General features: G+C 44.2%; 2 protein-coding genes across 4 annotated transcripts in view; one reads left to right on the top strand and one right to left on the bottom strand.

The window, feature by feature from the left end:
• Positions 1-7,237: 7,237 nt before the first annotated feature.
• Positions 7,238-9,280, bottom strand: LOC118675554 (collagen alpha-1(I) chain-like). Its single transcript, XM_036348468.1, has 3 exons — positions 9,211-9,280; positions 7,950-8,835; positions 7,238-7,679 (listed from the first exon to the last, which is right to left on the bottom strand). Exons 1-3 carry the CDS (start codon positions 9,278-9,280, stop codon positions 7,568-7,570), a joined length of 1,068 nt encoding a protein of 355 aa, XP_036204361.1. The 3' UTR covers positions 7,238-7,567.
• The window catches only part of TGFBR3 (transforming growth factor beta receptor 3), a 199,268-nt gene continuing 181,612 nt past the window's right edge, over positions 8,373-26,028 (top strand). For all 3 annotated transcript variants that reach the window (XM_036351362.1, XM_036351361.1, XM_036351360.1), the window contains exon 1: positions 8,373-8,506. The gene's annotated coding sequence lies outside the window, so the exon portion shown is untranslated. The remainder of the gene's footprint in view (positions 8,507-26,028) is intronic.

The raw sequence follows: 26,028 nt of genomic DNA, 5'->3' as shown, positions 1-26,028 counted from the left end.
TGCGAGAGGGCGCCTCCTCCCCCATGCACGAATCTGGTGCACCAGGCCTCTAGTGTTGAATAAGATAGCCATGGTCCCTGCCCTCATTGTGCTTGTAGTCTAATGTGAACTCACACAGGAAGCCTGCTCTAAGGAGGGGCCAGGTTTTATTCACTAATGTGAAGTGTACATAGAAAGTACTGAATAACCACGTGTGCACGCATATGTGTTCATTGGTGGGAAGAAAGATTAGAAGTAGGGAGACTAGAGCTATCACAATTGTATAGGTGAAAAAATTGTAAGGTTAGAGATTATGCTATTTTTCTGCAATGGAAATAGAAGTGGTTATTGGAAGGCAGAGCAAACAGGACTGGCTGATGGATTCGTTATGGGGTGTGAGAGACATAAAGGAAGCAATGAAGACCCATAGGTTTTGACCTGAGCCACTGGATGAGTGGTGGAGATATTTACTGAGATGAGGAAAGGGAAGGTGTATGTGAGGGAAGCAGGAGTTCAGTTTTTGACATCTAACATTTGGTTTTCTTATTGAAGAAATCGAGTGGAGATATCAACTAAATACATGAGTTTGGCGTTCAGAGGAGAGGTCTGGGATGGAGATAAAGTTTTGAGGATCAGCAATGTGTAGATACATTTAAAGAGATGGGTCTGGATGACAATACCTTGAGAGAGAGTCGCAGTAGAGAAGAGAACCAAAGACCCTGCCCTGGGTTAAGCCAACATTTAGATCCTGGGAGCAGGAAGTGAAGCCAGCATAGGTGACTTGGAAGGGTCAGCCAGTGAGGTAGGAGGGAAACCACGAATGCCAAATAAAATGTCTCAAGGAGGGGAGAGTGAGTGCTAGGGTCATAAACCAGCAAGTATTGAAAACTGAGAGTTGGCTACTGGTCTGGCCACTTGGTGACCTTGACCAGTGTGGTCTGATTGGATCTGACTGAGGAGGAAATGGTGGATGAGGAGTTTTACAACAAATAAGAAGTTTTACTACAAAGGGAGTAGAGAAATGGGAGTGAGATGGGTATGTGGGGGTCACATAAGAATTTCTAAAATGAGGAGTGTTATACTATGTTTGGAAGTTGATGGAATAATCTGAGAGAGAGAAATCTGAGGATGCAGGTGAGTGAGGAATTACTACAGGATGAGAGTCCTTTTGTAGTTGAAGAAATGGAATCCAGGGCACAGGAGGAGGGAGCAGGGCCAATTCATCCAGGTTAACAAGAGAGAAATCAGAGCAGAGAAAAATAGATACAGATAAACTGGCAGATGTGATGGTAGGGAAGTGAGGATATTTTCTTCTGAGGGAATATCTATCTATCTATCTATCTATCTATCTATCTATCTATCTATCGATATTTTAAGAGAGAAAGAAAGAAAGAGAGAAACTTTGTTTTGTTGTTCCACTCATTTATGCATTCATCGGCTGATTCTTGTATTTGCCCTGACCAGGAATCAAACCTGCACCTTGGCATAATGGGATGATGCTCTAACAAATTGAGCTCCCCAGTGGGGGTGAGGGCTTCAATGTTTTTAAATAATATAAGAAGCAAGGTCATCAGTTGAGTTCGAGTAGGAGGTAGAAGGCATTGAAGGAAAAGTAAAACAAACCTGTTGGGGAATAAGAGAGTGAGCTGATAAAGAAAATACGGTAGGATTACAGAGCAGTGCTAAGTAAGAGCCCACTGAGGATGTGGCCATACGTTTATAGTGAGGCTAGTTATGGCTGCGGATAGAAAAAGCAGTGGGGACAATGGATTAGAGATCCTGGCGGAGTCAAAGAATTGCTGGAATCAAGATACTAGAGGCAATGAGTTGGGACAATCGAGATCGGTGGTCAGAGAGGAATGCTTGAAATAAGTGGAGCAGTTACTTCTAATGAAGATGATCTGGACATGATCATTGTACTAGGTGACCAAAGTAGGGTAGAAGGTCAGGACGCAGGAAGGGAGGAAGTCAAGGAACTGAGAGGCCAGATTTTTCCAGAGTTGAACTGTACAAGGGATTTTACTGTTGATTTGTCAAAAATTCTAGAGGGCAAACTGAAAGGGTTTGGAAGGTTGAGAAAAAGAGAGATTGAATTAGGTTAGGGGACATTCAGGGCCATATGATGACAAGGGTCTAGGTGATGAGCAATGATTTAGAAGACCTGGGCATCTTATGGAGACTGGTGGAAACAGCCATGTGAGATCCTCTTATGTGTGCAGGACCCACTGAAGAAACTCTCCTCCTTAGATAGGCCATTAATAGGCCTAAGCAGAGTAAGAAAAATGAGCCAGATATAGAAGGTCACCAGGGCAGAAGACCAAGGGACAAAACTTGGAAAACAAGGATCTCACCCCCAGGGAAACCTTTTCTCCTCTAGCATATGGCTGGTCACGTGGTCTGGACCCTCCCCTGACCTTTCCTCCCTGGCATGTGGCTTATCATGCAGCAGGCTCCCTTGGTGGAGGAACAAAGGGCTGAAGAGTGGCCTCATTCCACGCCCATTCAGGTCCTTGCATGACCATCTCTTTAAGAATTGACCCTTAAGGATAACATCTAGGCCTCATTTGTGTTTCAGCTCCAGGTCCAGAAAAGCAGGAAAACCAAACAACTGATGTCATGGCTGACATCAGGATCAGATGCACTGACTAACGACCCCCTGCCCAGGCACTAATCAATCTGTGGAGACCAGGACCCGGAAAGGACACACCTGGAATGCTGATGAATATTCTATTGAGATCCTCCCCTAAAATCCTTGCCCTTAGAAGCCTTTAGGATGGAGGACCCAGTCTGTCTGTCTGTCTGTCTGTCTCTCTCTCTTTTTCTCTCTCCCTTGCATTTCCCCATCCCCTTCCTCCAGGCAAGTTTTCCTCCTCTCTTTCTCCTAAGCTCTTTTTGCCTCTGTAACTTGTTTCCTGAGCTTGAGCCCATTTCTTCTAGAGCTCACTTCTTCTATCCCTATGACTTTCTAGATAAACTTTTGCTTGTATTTGAGTCTTGGATCTGAATTCTTTCTTAGCCAGGACTGAAGTATCGATGTTCCTGAACTGAGGTCCACTCTGACTCCAGCTTAACACCTGATGCCATTTTGGCACCACCACCTAGATTACATGTTAAAAGAACAGTGAGTGACCTAAAGAAATGTTGTAGCAGGTAATTTCATAACCAATACATGGAAAAACCCACTTTCAAAATATGTTGGGAAATAACACTTAAAAGGCCAAACTTCCAAGAAGGTCTTGCACAGAGTAAGTGCTCACTAATAACAGAGGGTCAATAATAATAATAGCAGTAATAATTTTTAAATTTGGGTGTTTTTAGTAGAGTTTCAGCATTTCTTGTGTTTGTTAAAATGAAGGCAAGATTTGTAACATTCTTGAATATTAATAAGTGTTCTCCTCTTCTTTTTTTTGGTCCCCCTGAACACAAAACCACATGTCTGTATCTTGTGATTTTTTTTCTTCTTCTCCAGGCCAAAACAAAAGTTCTCTCTAGTGCAGCCCTGTTGGGGCAGGGGTGGGGGGAGTCAGAGGGAAGTCTTACCTCTGGAATCCCTGCTCCCCAGGCAGGAGAGCAGAGGCTCCATCACATCCCCTCCAGAACTAGGACCATGGGGGCCTCAGGGGGGTTCTGCTGTTACTTTGAAATGGTGTGAGGTTTCCTGCTTTGTCAGAATCCCCACTGAGGGGGAAATTGAAGGTGCATTGTGGAAACCTCCATTGGAGCACAGGAAATGACAAGTTTGCAGGAACTCATGGTTACTGTAAGGGAATTTGCTTTGGATTTTATTTCCTAGTTCTCTGAAGAATCCCCCAGGCCTGAATCAGGTGTCTGTTTGGGGCTCTACTCTGCATACGGATTTATCTGATAGTATTTTTTTTTCTTTCATTAATTTGAAATTTGCCAGCTGCAAATTTTATCAGTGAAAACCAAATTCTCATCTTGGATACAGATATTGAAAATGTGGTTTTAGATTATGGCCTTAGATTACGGTGATGTATAAAACACCTACAGGCATGAACTGGAATCTTTATGGGCAAATTTTAGAAATAAAGCAGTAAATCTGTCTGTAATAATGGGTCAGCCAAGCAGAAAACAGGAGCACATGCTGTAGTTTGTAGACGGGTATCCTGTCACAACAATTTTGGGACATTTGGTTCATGTTCTGTCACACATTCTTAAGGGTAGTTATGCAATTGCCTCCAAGATGTTGGCTGTTTCAGACAAACTTTTAAATTGGTATCTCTTCTCCCCTCTTCACTGGGTGAAAGGAATCTATTTTTATGTGGCGGTAGGGGTGGGTAGGTAATATTTCTCCTAAACAAACTTCGGTTTCTATCTTTTGAAACTTTTAAAGAATCACGCTTTTAAAACGTAAGACTCTCTGTGAGTGGAGGGGCTCCCTTTCACCTGTTCATAGCACCAAGTAGAGGTTCAGAGTAGACTCTGGAGCCAGCACCGGCTCTACCACTTGTGTGACTTTGGGCAAGTTACTTAACCTCTCTATACATCATTTTCTAATCTGTAAAACTGAAACGAGGGTCCTTATGACTGATTACATTTAAATCTTAGCTCTAGAAATCATCTCTCCTCTCTCTCTCTCTCTCTCTCTCTCTCTCTCTCTCTCTCTCTCTCTCTCTCTCTTTCCTCTCTTGGCGTGTGCAGGAGGCAACCAATCGATGTGTTTCTCTCACATTGATATTTCTCTCTGTCTTTCCCTCTCTTTTCCATTCTCTAAAATAATAAAAAAAAAATCAATGGAAAAATATCCTCCGGTGAGGATTAAAAAAAAAAAAAAGACACTAGCCCAGACCTGACGGTCTCCAGGTCTGGAACCCTGGCAGGCTAAAGACAACATCTTGACTAAGTTATCTTTCTGCTCCTGAGCCTAAGGGTGGAACAACCCCCAGGCTACTTTCCCATGAGCCCCATGTAAGAACAGACCTCAGAGCTGTCCTCAAAATCTGAAGAAATGATTTATCCCCCTTCCCTCACCTCTGACCTATCAACTTCCAGCACAACCCTGAACCCCTAATCCACAGAGACTTGCGATCTTGCCCTATATAACTTGTGACCTACACACCACTGGGAGTTGTCTTTAGAGCATAAGCTCCTGTCTCTGGATTGGCTAAGTCAATATCAAACTATATTTCTTAACATACTGCAAACTCTTGCATTTCTTTGGGTCAGCACGAGCAGGCAGACAGACTCTACATTAGGTCCTGGTAACAAAACAAGGATAATAAAATTGTTATAAGGATTTAATAAATTAGAATTTGTAAAGAGCAAAGCATATGCTAAGTACCACCTGAAGACTTGTTTTAAAAAAAAAACACAACAAAACACTGAATGATTTTTTCTGGTGATACAGCCTCTCAGAAATTTGAGGTGTTTGCTTCTGTAAGGAACAGAAACATGTTATTATGACTTTGTTCAGTTGTCTGCTAATCCACAGAGTCTGGAGGCATGCCAGTGAATATGAATCACCATAAAGGAGCAGGTCCCTACCTATAGGTGGGGAGATCCCTTGGGAGAAACACAGTCTCCGTAAATCACGAGACTCTTCTGTCAGATGTTTTTATACAAGTGAGATAAAGTGCACCTCTTTATGTAACCCTCCAGCTTACAATTCTTTCTGAAATAATTTGGAACAATGACCAAGTCACCACCTGGGACCAAAGGAAGCTTGTGTCTTACAGTAACAAATACTGTAACCTGAACATAGTCCAAGTTCCTAAGAAACCAATGAAAGCACAGGATTCATCTTCTTAGGAATCAGTTAATAAAAGGTAGGGGAACCCTGTTTCTAGAGCGTTGCTAGAGAACTAAAAATTTAAGTTTATTTTAAGCCTTTGTTCTATGCTTCAGGTGTCTGGATTTCTGCAAATAATATCACATTATTAGTGTAAAGATTTAAAGAGAAAAATGACTCTGTAGACTTCGTTAGTTTTGTAAAAACTGACACAAATTCTCTTCTTCCATATCATTTACAGAAACTAATTAAATAGCCTAGAATTTTAAAAATGTTTTGAAAAAAAAAAAAAAATCCCAACCTCCCCCTGATCCCAACCTTTCATTTTGCCAATATGTAAAGATCTTGTAGTTGAACACTTGGGCTCAGAGCTAGAAGGGTGTGGGTTTGAGTCCTCCCACTTATTAGCTATACTATGCTGGCAAGTCGTCAGGCCTCAGTATATGTGCAGGTTTGTGGACAGCCTTCTAGGGCTGTGGGAAGTAAATCTGTCCATATGCATAGAGTGCTTAGGACTCTGCCTGGCACAGAGAAACTCCCTGCTCAGCAGATGCTGATGGTTACACCATTGAGCCTGGCCCCTTGGTGAACAGTCACTTCATCACTCTTTAATGACAGAACACTCCTAAATTTTCTAGGACTCGGTTATTCTCGCTCTTCTTCTACTATGCCATTTTATTTAGAAATGAGAAAGCCTTAACATGATTGATACGTTTAAATGTAGGATTAAATATTCACACCCAGTTCAAGTGTTCATGCCTACACTTGAAACTAAAAGGACAATTTGAGGCATGAATACTATGTGTAATTTGAGTCTTTGGGAAATCTAACATCTTAAATCTAAAGAGATTATATCAAAGCTGAGGCAAACTCCACCTAGACGGTTGGTTCCTTCAGGGTATTGTGCCTACGTGTGTCTCCAAGGCCCAGCTCAAGCCTCTCACAGTAGATGCTCAGTAGCACGGGGAAGGAATGAATGGTTCATTGGGAAGGCTTCTGCAGCGAGTCCAGGTGACCAAAGATGATGGGACCTTTGTGAAAAGTTTCTCCATTTGGGTGATTCTCTATGAGGAGGGACCAAACAGAAAGGATGAGACATACCTCCCTTTCTCTCAAAGTAGGCAAATCCAATAACTTCCCAAATAATAATAATATAAGTAATAATATAGAATGCCTCCCTATCCCACTCGCAAACATATCCAAGGTTTGGGTCATGATACTTTAAAACTGGAAGAGGTCTCCTAGGCCAACCTCCTCAGATTACAAAGGAGAAAAGAGACGTGGAGAGTTTAAGCTCTTTGTCCAAAGTCCCACAGCTAGTCTAAGGTCAGAGTCAGTACTGGAAGCCTGTCTCTATAACCTATCAGCCATGGTAATTTCACTGGCCTCTTCCTAAAACACTGTCCTGTGATCACACACACACACACACACACACACACGTATGTTTTTTTAAAAAAATTTTTATTATTGATTTCAGAGAGGAAGAGAGAGATAGAAACATCAATGATGAGAGAGAATCATCGCACTGGGGATCGAGCCCGAGCCAGGAACCCGGGCATGTGCCCTGACCAGAAATCGAACCGAGACCTCCTGGTACATAGGTCGTCACAACCACTGAGCCACTCGGGCAAGGCAGTGTCCTGTGACTTAAGCGCATCTTTTAAAAGAAAAACGGGGTGTAAACAAGGGTATGAGAGCGGTGTTCTGGTTGCTGCCTTCATCAACTCTTGCAGGGTAGTTCACGGCACATGTGCCGCAGACAGGCTGGTTTACATCGCGCCAACCGTAGGACAGCGTCCGTCACCAGCTGCGCTGACCTCGCTCCTTTATTGTATTAACTTATTTCCCGAGCTGGGGCCGGCTGGGTAACGCACTCTCCGCTGTCAGAGACCCGGAGGCAGGGTCCCACGGGCGCCCAACATCAGCGCGCATCTTGAGACAACAGGCAGGACTGGAGGTGGGAAAACCAAACAGGGACACAATGCGTGCAGGGGGCGTGGGCTGGGGAGTGGGCAAAAGGGTGTGATCAAATGACTGGAGGTTTTAGAATTTTTACATCAAAACGGAGGGAACCAAATAAAAGCCCAAACTCCTCCAGAGAGCCCTGGACAGTTTGAGGGACCTAGCTTGAGGGAGTGATCTCTGCAGCTCGCATCCGAGTACCTGTGCCTTCCCACCCCAATCTTCCTGGAGGAATGGGACCCCCACCGGTCGCCCCAACCTGGGCGCGCAGCGGCCCGCTGCTCCGCGTGTTCCTTCTCTTCCTCTCCTCTGTCCGAAGGGAAACGCAGGCTCGAGCCGCGGTCGGTGCTCATCCATCAGTCCGGGAGGAAAAGGGGGAGGAGAGAGGAGGCGGGCGGCGGGAGGAGGAGTTTCTCCGCGGCCCGGAGCCGCGGTGGGGCCGGCGGAGGAGGAGCGCCCTTCCCCCCGCGCGCTGATTGCTGTGGCGTCCTGCCCGTCCCCGCCCGCGTGTGTGAGGCTGGGGAGTGCGCTGGTCGGCCCGATGGGGGTAATCGAGGGTTTCGGGGACGCCGAGCGGCGCTTTCCTTTTCCTAGTGAGTGAGGGAGGGAAGTCGGTGGCTGTCGTGCGCGGCCACTTTCCCTGCGTGGTCCCCGGAGCTCCCTGCAGGCGGTGAAAGTCCCGGCGGGTCCGGATGGCGTAGTTTGGCCGCGGCAGCAGCTGCAGGAGCTCGCCGCCGAGCGCTGGGCCGGGGAACTTTCCTCCGCTTCCCTCCAACTTGCAGCGGGTGGATCTCCGCTTGACACACCGCCTCCGAGGTACGTGCCGGCCCGGCCCGCGGCTCCGCAGCCCGCGCCGGGACCCCCGGGCACGCCGCTAGCCCAGCAGCACCGCCCCGGCCGCGGGCTCTGCAGGCTGCGCGGTGCCTGTTGGCGCCGCTCGGGGCTCCGTGCCTGCTCCACGGCCGGCGTCGCTCCGGCCGCCCGGACCCCGGGGCTTGGCCGGGTGGCGCTGGTCGGGCGCCGAGGAGCCAGGACCCGCGGCCGGCGGTGCGTGGGGAGCAGACGCCCCGGGCGGGCAGAGCTCGGGCGATGCGCGGTGCAGACCTCTCCTCCACGCCCGCCGTCATCCCGCTTCTCCGCGGCTGCTTAGGGCTCCCGCGGGACGCGCGGGCCACTTCCCACGGAGCGCGTGACAGCGCCGGTGGGAAGGGTTGTTGTGGGTTTGCCCACAGTTGCCGCTGCGGAGGCTGCAGCCGTGGGACCCGGGCTCCGGAGGGACCTCGCTGCGCGCCCCGCCGGCCGCACCCTCAGGCGCACGCTGTGGGCGGCGCGGAGCCCCGCAGCCCGGAGCCCCAGCGGGGAACGTCCCCTCACCCTCCCCCCCTGTAACTCATTAGCTGCCTTTCCCAGTTTACGTTGAAGGCATTTCTTGTTCATTTGGTTAGAACAAGCTTGGAAATCTCAGGCTGTTGCTAGGAGAATCTGCTTGCAATCTTGTTCTTATTAGGGCATTTGCCCACTTTCCATGACCGCGTAGTGCAGGGAACCGGCTTGTCCCGCGTGAATTGCCGAAGCAGAGTAGCACTTCATGGATTTAGGGTTTACACCACCAGCTCAGAGCAGAGAATCGCTCCATTCCCTTAGCTGTGGGATGGGGATCATAACAGTCCTGGCCTCCTCGGGTTGCTGTGTTAGTGCTGCCTGTCCCGAGCCCAGAGGTGACAGGGGAGCGCGAGGCGGGTAGGGGATGGTAGGACTTAACAGACAGACAGAGAAGGGGAGCCGGGCATTTTCTGAACTCTGTCGACAAGAGAAGTAAGCGAGCGGTTAGGGAGGGTGGCAGTCTCTACAAGTAGCAAAGCGCATGTCAAGACCTTTTAATTTTTCTGAGATGGTGGTACTTTAGCCTGCAAGCAGTTACTTAAGTGTGAAACGAGCAATTTCTTTTGAGTAATAATCATAGCTACCGTTTACTGAGCCCACACTCTGTGCCAGAGGCTCTTAAATGCCGTTCCGACCCAGTTGCACTTCATCTTCACACCAGCTCTTTGGTAAAAACATTAACAGTTCCATTTTACAGATTAAGACACTAAGGTTAGTTACTTGCCCAAGCTCCTACACAACTTTCTATTAGTTCTGACTCCAGTTAGTCAGTCAGCAGAGAGTGGCAAGTACAGGTTTGTATGCATTTCTCCTATTGTTTAGCTTCCCATTTGCGTTGAACACATATCCCTCCAAACACAGATAGGGTGTCTGTGGTTAATTTAGGTGATATACTTATGGGGGTGCCAAATCACAGCTCCTTTGAAACTGGCTCCAAGTAATTATATATAGAACTCTGATTTGTGTTAATGAACATGGACCTTTATTCTTCATTTCTTTTATTAATTCGCCAGACATTGTTGGTCAGCATCACTTGTCTTCCCTAGGAAACAGCTTGGGGTTGGCACAAGAGGCAGGGAAATAATTCTTATCCCCTCAAGGGCTATTAAAGTGAAATTGATTTCATGCCATTGTGTCAGTTAAAGGATGTTGCTCTGTTTCTTGGTGCTCTCTGCTGTTGGCTTTAATTCTGCATTGTTTAGTGTTTCAAGGCTTCAGCATATTTTTTTGCCCTTCAGTTTGTCTTTCTCATTTGTCAGCTTTAATTTTTCCTGTTTTGATGGAATCTGACCGTTACATGGCAGCTCTGCTTAACAACTGTTGATCCAGCTCATGTTTTTAAATATAAAAGTCACCAATTTACTTTTGAACGCCAGCACTTCAAAGGCAACCCCTGGGGAATTCATTGTTATTTTGAGTATTAGCCAACAGGGGGAGCATAACACACTATTGATGTCTATTAGGCCTGTAAACCAGTTTTTACAGTAATAAGCACACATTTTAGAAGTGGGAAATGTTTTGTATTTACCTAGCAAAATAACCAAGTTGCTTTCTGAGTTTACAATGGAGAACTGGGTTTAATTTCAACTGATGACAATGAGAATGACCTTGAGGACAAGGCCTATATGTATATATTGGATATGTGTCAACTCTGTGGTGGCTGGACAGATATTAAATACATATGTAATTTTTCCCCATTTGTTTTCCTAAGAGTTGATTGTAAAGTAGTTTTGTGTATTTTGAATAATATTTTAAGTTATTGAGGAAAACTGGGAGTCCAGAGAGACCCCTTGTGAATCTTTTTGCAATGATCTTCATTTGTCATTTGTCTCTTGTAGAAAGCTGCATGTAGTGAATTTGTTCTCAGGGAGGCCAGTATGCTCAAAATCCTATGATTCTAATTTTTCATTAACATTTTCCAAGTGCAAGACAATAAGGGATTCCTCAGAAGCTTATATTTTAGTGTAGTATGTTCAGAAGTGTCATGTTTATCTAGTATAGGTGTGATGTGTCTAAAGACACTCATACCTGTAAGTATAGTATAAACCATATTAAAGAAGTAACATGTTTTGAAAACAGTCAAACTGATTTTTAAAAAAGGTTTCTGATCTTCGCAGTTTTGTAGGCCAGTTTCCTTTCTTGTTGCTTATGCATCAGGTATTATTGACTTAACTTTATTTCATTTACCAAGTTAGGGTCAAGGGGATTAATATATATTTCATTAATTTTTTACAGAGAGAAAGGGAGAGGGATAGAGAGTTAGAAACATCAATGAGAGAGAAACATTGATCAGCTGCGTCCTGCCCACTCCCTACTGGTGATGTGTCCGCACCCAAGGTACATGCCCCTGACCGGAATCGAACCCGGGACCCTTGAGTCCGCAGGCTGACGCTCTGTCCACTGAGCCAAACCGTTTAGGGTGGGTCAAGGGGATTTTATTTTAAAATAACTTTCAGATTTAATTTCTTCTTTTTAAATCTCAGTATTGCACTTACACTTTAGAGTAGCATTTTATTTAGGATTTAATTTAATCTTCTGTGCTCTCGTCCAGTTTACTCTGATTCAGCAACCATTCATCAAACCCCAGCTCCCTAATTGGCTTATGGCTCCTGGTCTTAGAGTTTGGCAAATTAGTTGTCCGCTTTCAATCCTCTGATAGCAGCAGGGAGCCAAGATGCCTTAAGGCTTCCGGGTGCCATTGTAGTAGACAGCCTTTATAGACAGACAAAATTGATTTGTTTAGAGGAAAGTATTGTCCCATTCTTTTTTAAGGCTCAAAGGAATTAATCTTTCCCTTTTGCATGCAAACTTGGTTGTATCTTGTAAAAAGCAGGTGACTGCTGGCTTTTCTAAGGACAGAATCTGGGTCTAAGCGCCCAGAGCCGAAGGACTCTTAAAAAGTTTTTATTGATTTCAGATAGAGGGAGGGAGGGAGGGGGAGAGAGAGAGAGAGAGAGAGAGAGAGAGAGAGAGAGAGAGAGAGAGAGAGAGAGAGAAACATTGATGTGATTAATCAGCTGCCTCCTGCACACTCACTGCTGGGGATTGAGCCACACCAGCCCTGCCAAAGGTCCCTTAATGTCCTTTGAGTACTAAGAAGGTGATCACTCTGACTTCTTTTGTACTAAGTGTTGACCGATTTCCTGGGTTCGAAATCTGTAGTACGTTCTGACTTTACATTTCTTCTTTTTTTTTTTAAAGCCTTACCTGAGGATATTTTCCCAATGATTTTTAAAAACAGTGGAAGAGAGAGGGAAAGACAGGGAGAAATATCGATATGAGAGAAACACATTGATTGGTTGCTTCTTGCAGGAGCCCCAACCAGGGCTCAGGCCAGGGAGGAGCCTGCAACCAAGGTATATGTCCTTGACCTAAATTGAACCCGAAACCTGGACCCTTCGGCCCATAGGCTGACGCTCTATCCACTAAGCCAAACTGGCTAGGGCCTGACTTTACATTTCAAGCTTCCCAGACTGAACAGTTAGAATTTAGAGGCTGACTGGTAAGTATTAACATTGCTGTAATATTTTTCCTGGATGAATTTGCTTTGTGGTCATTTTGAATTCTTCTTGATAGTCCACTTTGAAAATTTTTTTTGCCTTCTTTCCTTGCTCTTGGGTAAAAACTAATTGTAATTCTCAGGTTCATTAATGAGAATTTTTTTCTCTTAAGCTATTATCATTATTATTATTATTATTTTTATATCCATTTGTTGTTCCACTTACGTGTGTATTCATTAGTTGTTTCTTGTATGTGCTCTGGTTGGGGGTCGAACCCACAATCTTGGGGTATCAGGACAATGCTCTAACCAACCGAGCTACCTGGCTAGGGCTCTCTTAAATTATTTTAAAAATGTTATTGTTGCTGTTTCAGCCTGTCTGCTGGAGCATCTTCCTTATATTTTTAAACTTCTTTTGAAATTTTAAAACTTAAACAATTTTAACTACTTTTTGAAATTTGCATAACTCAAGTTAGGCAAAATGTAAAAATAATCTTGTATTGCTTCTAGGAACATGGACAGTTAGGAGTGAAGATGTGAATCTAGGTTATAGGAAAAGCTAGCCTTTCACAAATAACAGTTAGCCTTTAATAATTTCAGTGAGGGCGCTTGTGGCTTTGGAAGAGCATCACTGCAGCAAGAGCCATGGCCGCGACTTCTCTGGTCCCGCATCTTCAGGGTAACGCTTGGAATCATCGCATTGTCTCTGTAGCATGTCATGAAACACAAGCTGTTGCCAACTTGTTGGGATTCTAGTCAAGCTGAAATCAACACAGCTTGGAAGGGCCTTCAGGGAAGGATCTGGGTCCATTTCTCGGGCTCTGCCCATTTCTAGATTTTTGGTTTTATATCTTTTGAAATAGCACACTTGTTTGCTCACTGACATTGAGCTTTCTTTTTTCTGTTTGCAAAGCCCTTGCACAGATTTAGCACAGATTTCGAGCATTCTTCTCTTAGGAGAGAGTATGATTCTCACTCATAACCAAGATGTGCGCAGTGGGTAGTGTTTGATGCAACAGTCTTAAAAATTTAGTGTGAGGCCAATCTCATTTGGACTTTATTCAATTTTTTTTTTTAAATTCTTCAGTTTTCTGGGCCAAACATCAAGGAAGACTTAATAGGCTGACAACTACAGGTATACCTACAAGGGATGGAGGCCATATTTAAAATTGAGATTGTTCCTGAAGATGTGAAATGTGGGTCTCAGAACCATGCCCAGAGGTCATCCTGATATGTCCTGCTTAAGGTAGATTACCATCTGGTGTTTGTGCTGAAAGTTTCTTCAAGTCTGGGGAGAAAGAAGGCTGAAAGATAGCAGAGTTCAATTTTAGTATTTAATGTTAAATTGTTGCAAAATAATAATTTATTTTTTAATTTAAATTTTATTTATTGATGGAGAAAGGGAAAGAAAAAGAGAGGTCTGTTTGTTGTTCCACTTGTTTATGCATTCATTGGTTGCTTCTTGTATGTGCCCTGACTGGAGATTGAACCTGCAACCTTGTAATGTTGGGACGACTCTTCAACCAACTGAGCTATCTGGCCAGGGCCGCCACAATCATCATTTAGAGTTAAGTCTGAAATGTTAGCTCTGTCTTTACTTTAAGGAAAAGGATAGTAAGCAGAAGCATATACTCTCCCTACCTCTTGGACACTGGATGCTGGGGAAAGGTGGGCGTCAGAGTTGGGTGCCTTTTGAAGAAGGAAGACTCACCTGATTGTCTCTCCAGGTGCATACTTCATTTCCCTGCTTCACACTGAAGGTCAGGTTTGTGTGTGAAATTGCAGATGGACCATTTGTAAAAACACATTGAAGTGGATTAGTCCTTGAAAAAATGACCTTTAGAAAACAGTGTTTACAAATACTAGTCCTTGAGCTTTGTTGTTGATCAGATTGCCCTGGGAGATGGCCTGTAGTCTTACAAGCTTGATGACTCAACCACCATTGATAGTAAGAACACCTGGTGGAGAGGGTAGCAGAAGTCGGATTTCTATTTTTTAAAAATTCTTATTATGCCATTGTATTGATGGAAATTTGGTGACTACTTAATTCCATTTGCTGTGGGAGAAGATTCCCTTTTGGGAGTATAATTTGGTTAGCATTTTTAGTGACTTACGTGCTTTGACAGTATGAAATTGGCCATTGGATGCAAAAATACACTGCTGGCTATTTGCACTTTTATTTCATAATTAACTAACTGTATGGTGATTGCAGGAGCAGAATGTGGCCTTTTTTCAAACTGGGAAGATTATTTGAGGTAAAATATGTAGATTCAAATCTCAAAGCCCTGTGTTCACATGGGTACCTTAAGTACTTTTGTATGCCATTCCCTGCGTTATGAGTTATCTCTTTTCTGTTTTTTTTTCTTTAAGACAAAACATAATCAAACACAAAACTCAGTGAGTATCCATAAAGGATCAATGCCTCATTTTGTTACAATAGACTTTGTGTAAATGAAATTTAACTTTGAGGGAAAGTACCATTGACTCATTGCAAACATTTTGCATCAATGTAGTGTAAGGTCTTCCCTATGTGTGTGGGAGAAGTTTCTGATCTTCTAAGTCAGTGGTCAGCAAACTGCGGCTCGCGAGCCACATGAGGCTCTTTGGCCCCTTGAGTGTGGCTCTTCCACAAAATACCGACTTCTGCGCATGGGCCACGAAGTTTCAACTGCACTGTACGTGCGTGCTCGCACGTGGTATTTTGTTAGGGGGGAAAAGATCCCTTTGGCATAATAATAAGGGATTTAAATGTATTCCCTTGAAAACCCAAGGTATTTAGCCCTGCCCTTGTTGCTCAGTGGTTGAGTGTTGACCTATAAACCTGGATGTCACAGTTCCATGCCGCCAGTCAAGGTACATGCCTGGGTTGCAGGCTTGATCTCCAGTAGAGACTGTGCAGGAGGCAGCCAATCCATGATTCTCTCTCATCATTGATGTTTCTGCCTCTCTCTCTCTCTCTCTCTCTCTCTCTCTCGCTCTCGCTCTCGCTCTCACTCTCCCTCTCGCTCTCGCTCTCACTCTCCCTCTCTGAAATCAATTTATAAAAAAGTATATATTTTAAAAGAAAACCTAAGGGATTTAAATGTGTTATGTACATAGGTAAGAGGTTTGCAAAAGAAATTTTGCTAAGGTTGAGGTTCTGCAGTTGGCAACTCCTGTAACCCCAAAGATCCTGTCCTCTGAAGCCAGGAAAAAGCAGTCTGTTTCCAATTATATATCACAAAAATAGGGAAATTAGGCCAAGAAAAATGATCATTTGGTGGTTGGGTTGCTTTTTTATAGAGGGTATAGGAGAAAAGATCATTGATGCACTTAAAAAAAAATCTGTTCGTTTTTATGTTGGCTTTCAAATTTTTCTCAAGCCTTCTATATTGGAAGTTAAGAGTAATTTTGGAATTAACCACTCTCACCTCCTTCGTCTCCTTTTTGTTTCTCGGAGAGCAAATAGAAGAGCAGTTAGGCAGTTTCTGCTGACGCTAAGGGGTTTGGCCACAGTGTTCTGGGACTGACGGGTATTTTTGGTAAAGATGTTTCCTGATTGAACAGTACTAGGTTATGGGCTCCCAGTATCACACCAGGGGGTTGGTGCTATGGGGTGTTGGTGGTTGTTATACTTTTTGCACTGCATTGAACAGAAACATAGTCCTGCTGGTTAGCATTATTCTGCTGGGGGAGAAAGACTAGGATGCTAGTGTGAGAAGAATACAGAGGTGAGAAGCCTGACTAGAAGGTGGATGGTGTGTGTGGGTGAACGTATTGTCCTCAGCACTTGTCAGAAGCAATGGCCTTTCTGAAAGCCTGCTGCTAGTTTCAGGATTAGTGGTCCCGTGAGACCCAGGTGTTAACTAAGAGACATCACCCCCAGAAGATCTTAGTTCCTGTTTCTCACACCTTACTCCTCCTCAGAGTGTTGAATAAAACTTTCCTGGTGGTACAGGATCTTTGATAACCAGTCTGTCAGGGCGGCTGGAGTTTAGCACTCATCACACCCTGACTGGGTGCTAGAAAAGGGGCAAGGTGCAAAATTCTGCGCTTGTTTCAGTCAGCATCTTCCCTGCCTCTCCCTGCTGCGATCGCTGCTTTATCCTCCCATCTTCCCCATGTTTTATTATCTTGGCTTCCCTGAAACTACCTCTCCTGGTTCCCCCCTTACCTTCCTGATCTCTGTTCAGGTGTCCTTTTCAGTGCCTGATCCTCAGGTGTTGGCATTCTCCAAGGGTCAGTTTTCCCCTTCCCGTCTTCGTTATTTAGTTGCTCATATTTCCATGCCTCAGTGGCCACATCGATGCCAGTAACTCCTTTTTGCCTCCTTGCTTCTCCCGGCCGCTCACACTAACCTCACGGTGTCTTACCTTTAGCAGATCTCAGTTGGCATTTTCTTCTCCATTTGCAAATCATCATCTCACCTGCACAGGTGTCTTCCAGTTGGTTTTCTTGGCTTGAGCATCTCTGTCTCAAAGTATGTATTTATTATGGTTGATAAACACATTATAGTTGGAGAACACAGATCTGTTTTTGTGTCTTACGTTTTAAAAAGCTCTGCTGTTCCATTATCCTTGGCACGGGATGTCCAGTCATGAACAACACAGCGTTAGCCTATTTTTTCAGCCATTTTTCCTCTACTTCCTCCGTGAACCTCAGTGTGTCATCCCAGACTCTTTATGGTTTCCAAAGCGTGCCCTGCGCTTTCGTGCCCTGTTCCTTTCACACTTGTCCCCCCTCTAGCATCCCCTTCTTTCCCGTCTCTCTGGAGGCCCCCAGTTTACTCATCCAGGACTCTTTACAAGGTTCCTCCTGGCAGGCGGTTGGTTGCTTCCCTCCTTAATTTCTCTTACAGCACATCTCTTGTCTCGTGAGAACTCATTTTCCTCCTCTGCCAGACTGTGGGCTTCTCTAGAGCAAGATTCTTACCATTTTTGTATCCTGAGTGTGTGTATTTGTTGGCGTATTTGTTGGGCTTGGCGTATTTGTTGTCAAACTGAATTCTTCAACTCACTTCCAGGTCAGTTAAAGCATTGGGGAAACAGCAAGCTTATAATCGTTATGTCATAACCATAGGAAAGGCAAAGGAAATCAACACAGAGTCATAGGGTCTGGGGGTAGAGTGGGGCTCAGAAATATCCTCTTTAAGTCCCTCAAAAGATGAGCAGAACCACGTACAGAGAAGTTATGTGGACTGCCCAAGGTCACATGGCTGGGAAATAGTGCTTCCCTCTGCCCTTCTGCGTATTCTCCACCCAATAGCCAGAATGGCCCTGATAAAACCTAAGTCAGATCATGTCATTCTTCCGCTTAAAACACTCTACCATTCCTGTCTTACTCAGAATAAAAAAAATCAAAATCCTTACAGTGATCTGTAAAGTCATACATAACCAGCCCCCGGCTCCCTCGCCTGTTACTCCTTTAACCGCACTCCGGCTCACTCACTCTGCTCCATGGCCTGCTTGCCGTTTTCCTAACCCACCAGACACGTTCTGTCTCAGGGCCTTTGCATGTGCTGTTTTCTTTGCTTGAAATGTTTTTCTTCTAAATAGCTACCAAGTTCACTTTCAATAGGTCCTTACTCAAAACAAAGAAACACACCAAACCAGAGGCCCTCAAATGTGTCCTTTCCTTTTTTATTTTCTTCTGCTTTACTTGTTTTCTTAGCATTTATTTCGGTCTCATATACAATTATATGTCTTGTTTATAGTCTCCCCTGACTAGATGTAAGCTCCATGAGGGCAAGGATTTTTATATATTTTACTAGAGGCCCGATGCATGAAATTTGTGCAAGAATAGGCCTTCCTTCCCCCGGCTGCCGGCACTGGCTTCCCTCTGGCACCCGGGACCGGGGCTTCCCTTGCAGCCCTGGCTTCATCTGGAAGGACGTCTGGTGTAATTAGCATATTACACTTTTATTATTATTATAGATTCCTTGTTGAATCCCCACACCTAGAACAGTCTTGACATTGAACAGGCACTTGATAAGTATCTGTTGGATGACTACATGAATACGAAGAAGCAAGATTTTGTGTATTTCTTACAGTTAAATGAACACTTATGATATTAAAAAGGGAAAACCCTCAGGTCTGTCTGGAAGAAGGAGAATCTGATGTTTAAAAAGCCACTTTCGAGGCCTGTCAGACTAGAACACTGACCTCCTTTTAGTTGTCTGACTTGAAGCAGCAACCGTGGGCTCTCCCCATCTCCCAGCCTTACAAGTGGCTTGGGAGGACTCCCGTGTTACCTCCAACAGGCTCGGGCTTGCTGTGGTTTCTGCCTGCCTGTGGTTTGCCCTTTAACACACGGGGCTACAAAGATGAAAAGTAAACACAGCATTAAAGGAAAGAACGGAGGGAGAGGAGCAGACTTCCCTTGTGGCCCTGACATCTTCCCCTGGCGCTGGGCCCAGCTGCGGGGCAGCTCGCTGTACCTTCCAGCGTTGCTGCAGGGCTGTGCTCTAAGGAACGGTCTGGAGACCACCAGGCCAGATGACTTTTGAGTTTTGCTTTGATGTTCCAATTTCTTTGAAAAGAAATGGGACGTTTCGACAGAAAGGACACTGGAGAAAGGACTTTTTAAAAATTAAATTACCATCTTAATTCTGAAGAGAGGTTTTAACCCTTCTCAAGACAGAGGGTTGCAAAGGAAATGAATGCTTCCTTCAGTCAGAGGTACAGTGAGGAGGCGCTGCTGGGATTCAGGCCTGTGAAACCAGTGACTTACATCCAAGGCCCAGTCAGTGGCACTTTTGAAGAAGCAGCTGATGTGGAGGAAGAGCTAACGTATATAGGGTAACGGGGATGCCAGAGTGATTTGCTTCCCGCTCTTCTGCTCTTCGTGATACCATCAGTGTGGTTCCCAGAGAGCCCGCCTCACCAGGACAGGAGGCCGAGCCAAGGAAGTCAAAGGCTGGGGAAGAAGCGATTGGCCGTGTACAAAGCCAGCAGCATAATTGAACCCTGGGGCTCAACACTATCAAATTGAAAATAAATGGTCTTGAATGGAGCTAAGTTATCAATGACCTGGTCAATAATCATAGCTACTATTTCCTGGACCCTAAGACCATAGTACAGCGGTTCTCAACCTGTGGGTCACAACCCCTTTGGCGGTCGAACGACCCTTTCACAGGGGTCGCCTAAGACCATCCTGCATATCAGATATTTACATGACGATTCATAACAGTAGCAACATTACAGTTATGAAGTAGCAACGACAATAATTTTATGGTTGGGTCACAACATGAGGAACTGTATTTAAAGGGCCAGAAGGTTGAGAACCACTGCCATAGTAGGTATTACGTGCTTTCACATGTTGTTAACTAACTTAATCCTCATAACAACCCCATTAGGGAAATAGAATCATTACCTCTACTTTACAGATGAGGCATGGAGGTGTTTAGGAAGTTGCCCGCAGTGACACCACTAGGAAGAAGCAAGGCAGGGATTTGAACCCAGCTCAGCTGGGGGTGGCATCCCACACTTTGTGCTCTTAGGACACACCAAGTGTACTCTGCCTGCGGGGCCTTTGTACTTGCCACCCCCTGCCGGGGATGTTTTCCCATCAGATACAGTCATAGCTCTGTCTCTTACCTCTCTGCTCCAATGCCACCTCATCTGAGAGGCCTTCTAAAAAGGGTTCTGGTCACCAATTCCGCTGTGAGGGAGGGGTGTTCCCCCCACACCATCAAGCAATTCTCAGACACCAGCAGGGCGTCTGGGAACTCAACTCCATTCTGGCACTATCACTGTCTGCCAGGAGATAGCCTCAGATTCCACAGTGTAAGGGCTCAGTCCTCTTCAGACACAGGTGCTCCTGACCTGCGGGAGGTCAGCTGCCCCCTCCGTAGGAGCGATGCATTTGCTCGAGTGGCTCACCGAACGCAGAGAAGCATTTTACCTACTGGTCACTGGTTTATTATAAAAGGACGTAACTCAGGAACAGCCAGATGGAAGAGACGTGCAGGGCGGGGTGTGGGGAAGGCACGGAGCTTCCCTGCTCTCGCCAAGCACCACGCTTCCTGCACCTCCAGGTGTTCACCAGCCCAGACGCTCTCCGAATCTCGTCATTTTAGGTTTTTATAGGAGCTTCATCATGTAAGAATGACTGATAAAATCATTGCCCATTGGCCATTGATTTATCCTCCAGCCCCTCTATTCTCCTCCAAATATGTGGTTAGTTCTCCTGGCAACTGGCCCCCTCTGTAAGTGGGGTTCAGAAGCCACCTCAGTAACACAAGACACCTTTATTCCTCTCATCACTTAGGAAATTCCAAGGTTTTATCAGCTCTGTGCCAGAAATAGGGAGGACCACCAAATATGTATTTCCTATTATAAATTACACTATCACCCCTTCCCTGACCACTCTATCTAAAACAGCAGCCTTCCTCTCATCACTCTCTCTCCTTAACCTGCTTTATTTTCCTTCAGAGGACTTACCACCATTTGACACATTATGTATTTGTGGTCTGTCTCCTCCTTTAGAAGGTAAACTCCATGACAACAGTGTCATGTTTAGTTCCCGTGTCCCCAGCTCCCGGAACAGTGTCCGGAACAGTGTCAGGAACAAGGCAGGTGCTAGTAAGTGTTTGTTGAGTGAATGAAAAGGGAAACCAAAACTGCTGATTGAGCCTTGCCTCCCCGGTTTCAAAATGAAATGACATCCCTCCTGTTGGGTCTGATCACACTGCACCACCAGAGGGTCTGTGCAGGGCCCGGGTGGTGAGCAGAGTTGGAAGAGTTCCTGTTTGTGGTTCAGAGCATGGGCTGTGGAATCAGAGCTGGGCTCCCCTCCTGGGGCCAGGACTAGTTAGCTGGTGGCCTTGGGGTTGTTTCGCATCGTAAAGCCTCACTTTTCTCACTGCAAAGGGGAGGAGAGGACATCTCTCTCCCCTTGGGTTGTTGAGAGGATGAAATGAGAAATTATGACAAACACAGCAGGTGCTCAGTAGGTGGTCGCCAGGTGTTGCGTGAGGTGAGAAGAGGAAAGCAGGGTGTTAGTCTCAAATAGGAAGGTGAACGTGGTGTAAACACACGAACAAACACAGAATCATGACGAAGCAGCATGTGGACGGGCCGTGGCTGTGCTACTAACCAGTTGAGGAACGTGGGGCACTCGTTGAGCCTTTCTAATTCTTGGTTTTGCTGATCTAACATTATAGGGTTGGAGTAGATGTTATCTATTCTAACATTCTGAGTTGGCGTTGAGTAGAATTTAACATGGAACAAATTATACATAACATGGCAGAGAGTTAGTGTTCACAGTGGGATGGGGAAGATCAGAACTGGCTTCTGGAATAAGATGAGTGGAACAAGTAGGACTCATGGAGTCTGAGGAATAGGATAATTATGGCGATTTTGATGAAATGGGTAGATCTGACATAATCCAGGTTTTGTGTGTGCTGACATTACTGACAAGATAATTCACTTAAATCTGTTTGTTTATATAAAATATGTGTTAAAAATAGCTAATGTATTAGTACAGGCGTACCTTGGAGTACTATGGCTTTGGTTCCAGACCACCACAATAAAGAGAATATTGCAATAATGAGTCACACATTTTTTTTGTTTCCCAATGCATATGAAAGGTAACACTATACTATAGTCTATTTATAGTGTGGAATAGCATTATGTCCAAAACCACAATGTATATACCTTAATTTAATAATACTTGATTGCTAAAAAATGCTAACCGTCATCTGAGCCTATTGGAGAAACGATAGGCTTGCTTGACTTAGGGTTACCATGAACGTTCAATTTGTGAAAAACTCAATACCTGTGAAGCGCAAGAAGGCAGAACTCGATGAAACAAGGATGCCTGCATTTTATGCACAGTTGTGTTGTCAAATTGAATGTTTTTCTTAAATTATACTTTCCAGGTCCTCCTAGCCATTACATGGTCATGCATTTCAAATTTCCACCAGTGAGTTTGAAGTCTCATTTTATAGGAGGGACTCAGAACTAGTTGATAGCCCATTTAATGGCAATTCCAAATAAGGTACAGGGTAAAAGATTTCTTGTTTAATCTCTTCATATTAGAGATGAAGAAATTAAAGCCCAGGATGAAGTAACTTGTCTGAGCTTGTAACACACGTTGATGCCAGAACTCCCACCTGTCCTGTTCCTTCGAGGCTGCCTGGGGGTATAGATTCTTTCTTAGACAAAGCTCTTATCTGTTGGTTTATCTTTTACTTATTGGGACATGTTCTAATAATTCAGTATCGTTCCATATGACTTTTCATTGTAAAGTGCACAGCACGATACCTTTAGCCGATGTCTGCTATGAGCAAGCGTGAGCTAGGTAGTCTGTGAGCCTTCCTTCTGGAGTGAACAGAGAGTGGGAAAGCCATACCTGGAAGAAAATAATTACATGAAGATCTGCCTGTAGGGTTGACGTGCACAGTATTCCAGGTGTCCAGGTTTAATTTCATCTGAGAGAACCAGAGGAGGCTTCCTTAAAGAAGCAATGCTTGCCCTAGCTGGTTTGGCTCAGTGGATAGAGTGTCGGCCTGGGGACTGAAGGGTTCCAGGTTCGATTCCAGTTAAGGGCATGTACCTTGGTTGAGGGCATATCCCCTATGGGGGGTGTGCAGGAGGCAGCTGATCGATGCTTCTCTCTCATCAATGTTTCTAACTCTCTATCCCTCTCCCTTCCTCTCTGTAAAAAATCAATAAAATATATATACTTTTTAAAAAGAAGCAATGCTTACATATAGACCTGAGACCTGAAGGTGTTAGAAGAGGCCCTGTTAGGGGGACCATGGAGGGTCATTGAGGTCCAACACAGTGAACATTGGTTCTGGAAGCAAGTGCTTGGCCTTTGGTGGAACCGAATGGAGATGAGTGTGGTTGGACCACGCAGAGGATGAGGTTGGACTAAGTTGGCAACATCCGGCAGCCACATGAAGGGTTTTAATTCTTAAAGTTTCACATGCTTGGCCTGCTGAGCCCTTCCTTACCAAATAGTATCAGTTAAATAATTGAAATGTATCGATTGAGGAATTACCCCCACCCAAGAGAAAAAATTTTATATTAGAAGTCAGTGAGATCAATAAAAGTAATACTAATATACTTAATGGTAATTAGCAAAATAGTCTGTTGTTGGAGCATTTATTCTAAATTCATATATTTGCAGCATCCCTATGGATATAAAGAAACACGTGAGTCATATATTTTAGTGAATTACTATATATGTGTACAAAGTCTACTGGAGGTCTAGTGGATGTTGCTTCCCAAAAGCTTTTTTTTAATGGCCTGGTGCTTGCGAGGGCCGAAGGGATGATGATGGGTGTCCTGAGAATATTCAGATTGCTGACTTGGGCTGGAATAATTGCAGCTCCATGATTTAATAAACCCGTAGGCTGATGGCGGATTCCTCACTCCAGGCAGTTTGGCTGGTTTGGTGGCAGCACCACGCTGAGTTCCGCAGCCTGGACTAAACCCCTGAAGCTAATTTGGGAATCATCAGGTAGATCTGAGTAGGGCCTGCAGTCGGATCCTTGTAACTTACACCAGAGATGCTGAGGCAGTAGCTGTACCACCCTTTAGGAACTTTTCCATATTCTAACTAACTTTAGGACTCATATCTCGTATTGAGTTTGGAATCATTATCTTTCGGTGATAGAAGGAATTGTTGAAATTCTAGTGGATAAAGTCTAAATCCCAAATTAATATAAATTTTGATGTAAACTAACTATTTATATTATCTCACTATTGGTAGTTTGCTTGTTTTTTTGAAAGTCTAGATGTGTTTTAACCATAAAAGCTTCAGTGACTCTTATTTTTTAAAAAATGCACTGTGTGGGCCAGGTATTGTTTTAGGTACCATGCCCATATTCTAGATCATATTACAATTAAAATATCATTATCATTTTACAGATGAGGGGTGATGGAGGCTAAATGACTTGTCCAATGTAACACATCTGGATAAGCCATGTTGGAATGCTCAAATACGGTTCTCTATTAATTCTGGCTTAAAATTATAAGTCACAAAAATTATAAGTCACATAAATCTTAAAATATTAAACGTGAAAGGTGGTTCTTGGACTATTGCAAGGGTGAGTGAAAAATCAGCCCTAATTTGTGGGCCTGAACAAAACAACCTTGTAAAATGTATTCATGTCCACCCTCCCCTTTGTGCTGTATTTTGCTTGGGCACTGAGGTCTGTTGCGCTTGGGATAAACAGAAGGCCTTTTAAGGACTGATTGAAGGTCAGCCCCAATGAAACTAAGGATGTTGCGGCCAGAGATGTGTTAGTCACACTCTCGGTCAGGAGTGAGGGTGGAACAGGCCTGGAGGTGCAGGGTAGAGTGGAGTCCAGCATCTCTGCACACTCTGTACCCCCTGTGCCTCCTGCCTCCTTACCCAGTGGGTGTTCATGTGGAATTCCATCCCACAAGTACAGGTAGTTCAAGGGAAATCTTTTTTTTTTTTTAATTTATTTTTATTGATTTCAGAGATGAAGGGAGAGGGAGGTAGAGGTAGAAATATCAATGATGAGAGAGAATCATTGATTGGCTGCCTCCTGCACACGCCCTACTAGGGATTGAGCCACAACCCTGGCATGTGCCCTGGCCGGGAATCGAACCATGACCTGGTTCATAGGTTGATGTTTAACCATTGAGCCATACTGTCCAGGCTCAAGAGTAATTTTTGTGTTTTCCTTGCCACTGACAGCCACTGAATATTGGGACTTTAATTAATCTTAGGCTTCAGGGGAAAAAAATCTGTTTGGTAGAGATAACTGCTAATTATAAAAAATGGTAACTTTTATACTGTTACATCTACAATCTCATTTGATTCTTGCAACAACCCTGTGATGTAAGTAAGGTTAGTTTTTTATTGTCTTACAAGTTCATGAAACTGAGGCTCCATTTTGATCTAAACCTCCTTTTTTGTCCGACGTGCTGTAAGAGTTTTAACTGATCTTCTATGCACTTTGGGCTCCCTTCAGTGTGTTCTCCATACAGTACCCAGGGAAATATTTATTCATGTTTTCCAGTTTTATTGAGATATAATTGACATAATGTATAAGTTTAAAGGATACAACATAATGACTTGATATATGTATATATTGCAAAATGATACCACAATAAACTTAGTTAACATCCTTCACCTCACATAGTTGAAAATGTTTTTTTCCTTGGGATGAGAACTTTTAAGATTTACTCTCTTAGCAACTTGCAAATATACAATACAGTATTGCTAATGATAGTCATTATCCCCAGAACTTATTTATCTTATAACTGGAAGTGTGTGCCTTCTGGCCACTTGCACCCATTTCCCCTTTACCTACCCCTCACCTCTGGCAACCACCAATCTGTTCTCTGTTGCTATGAGTTCAGTTTTTTAGATTCCACATATAAGTGAGATCATACAGTATTTTTCTCTGTCTGGCTTATTTATTTAGCATAATGCCCACAAGGTCCATTTATGTTTTTGCAAATGGCAAGATTTTCTTCTTTTTTTTATGGCT

This window comes from Myotis myotis, unplaced genomic scaffold, assembly GCF_014108235.1.
Source record: "Myotis myotis isolate mMyoMyo1 unplaced genomic scaffold, mMyoMyo1.p scaffold_m19_p_2, whole genome shotgun sequence".
Taxonomy (NCBI): domain Eukaryota; kingdom Metazoa; phylum Chordata; class Mammalia; order Chiroptera; family Vespertilionidae; genus Myotis; species Myotis myotis.
Note: the sequence above shows the minus strand (reverse complement) of the source record. Positions and strands in the feature narration are given on the sequence as shown.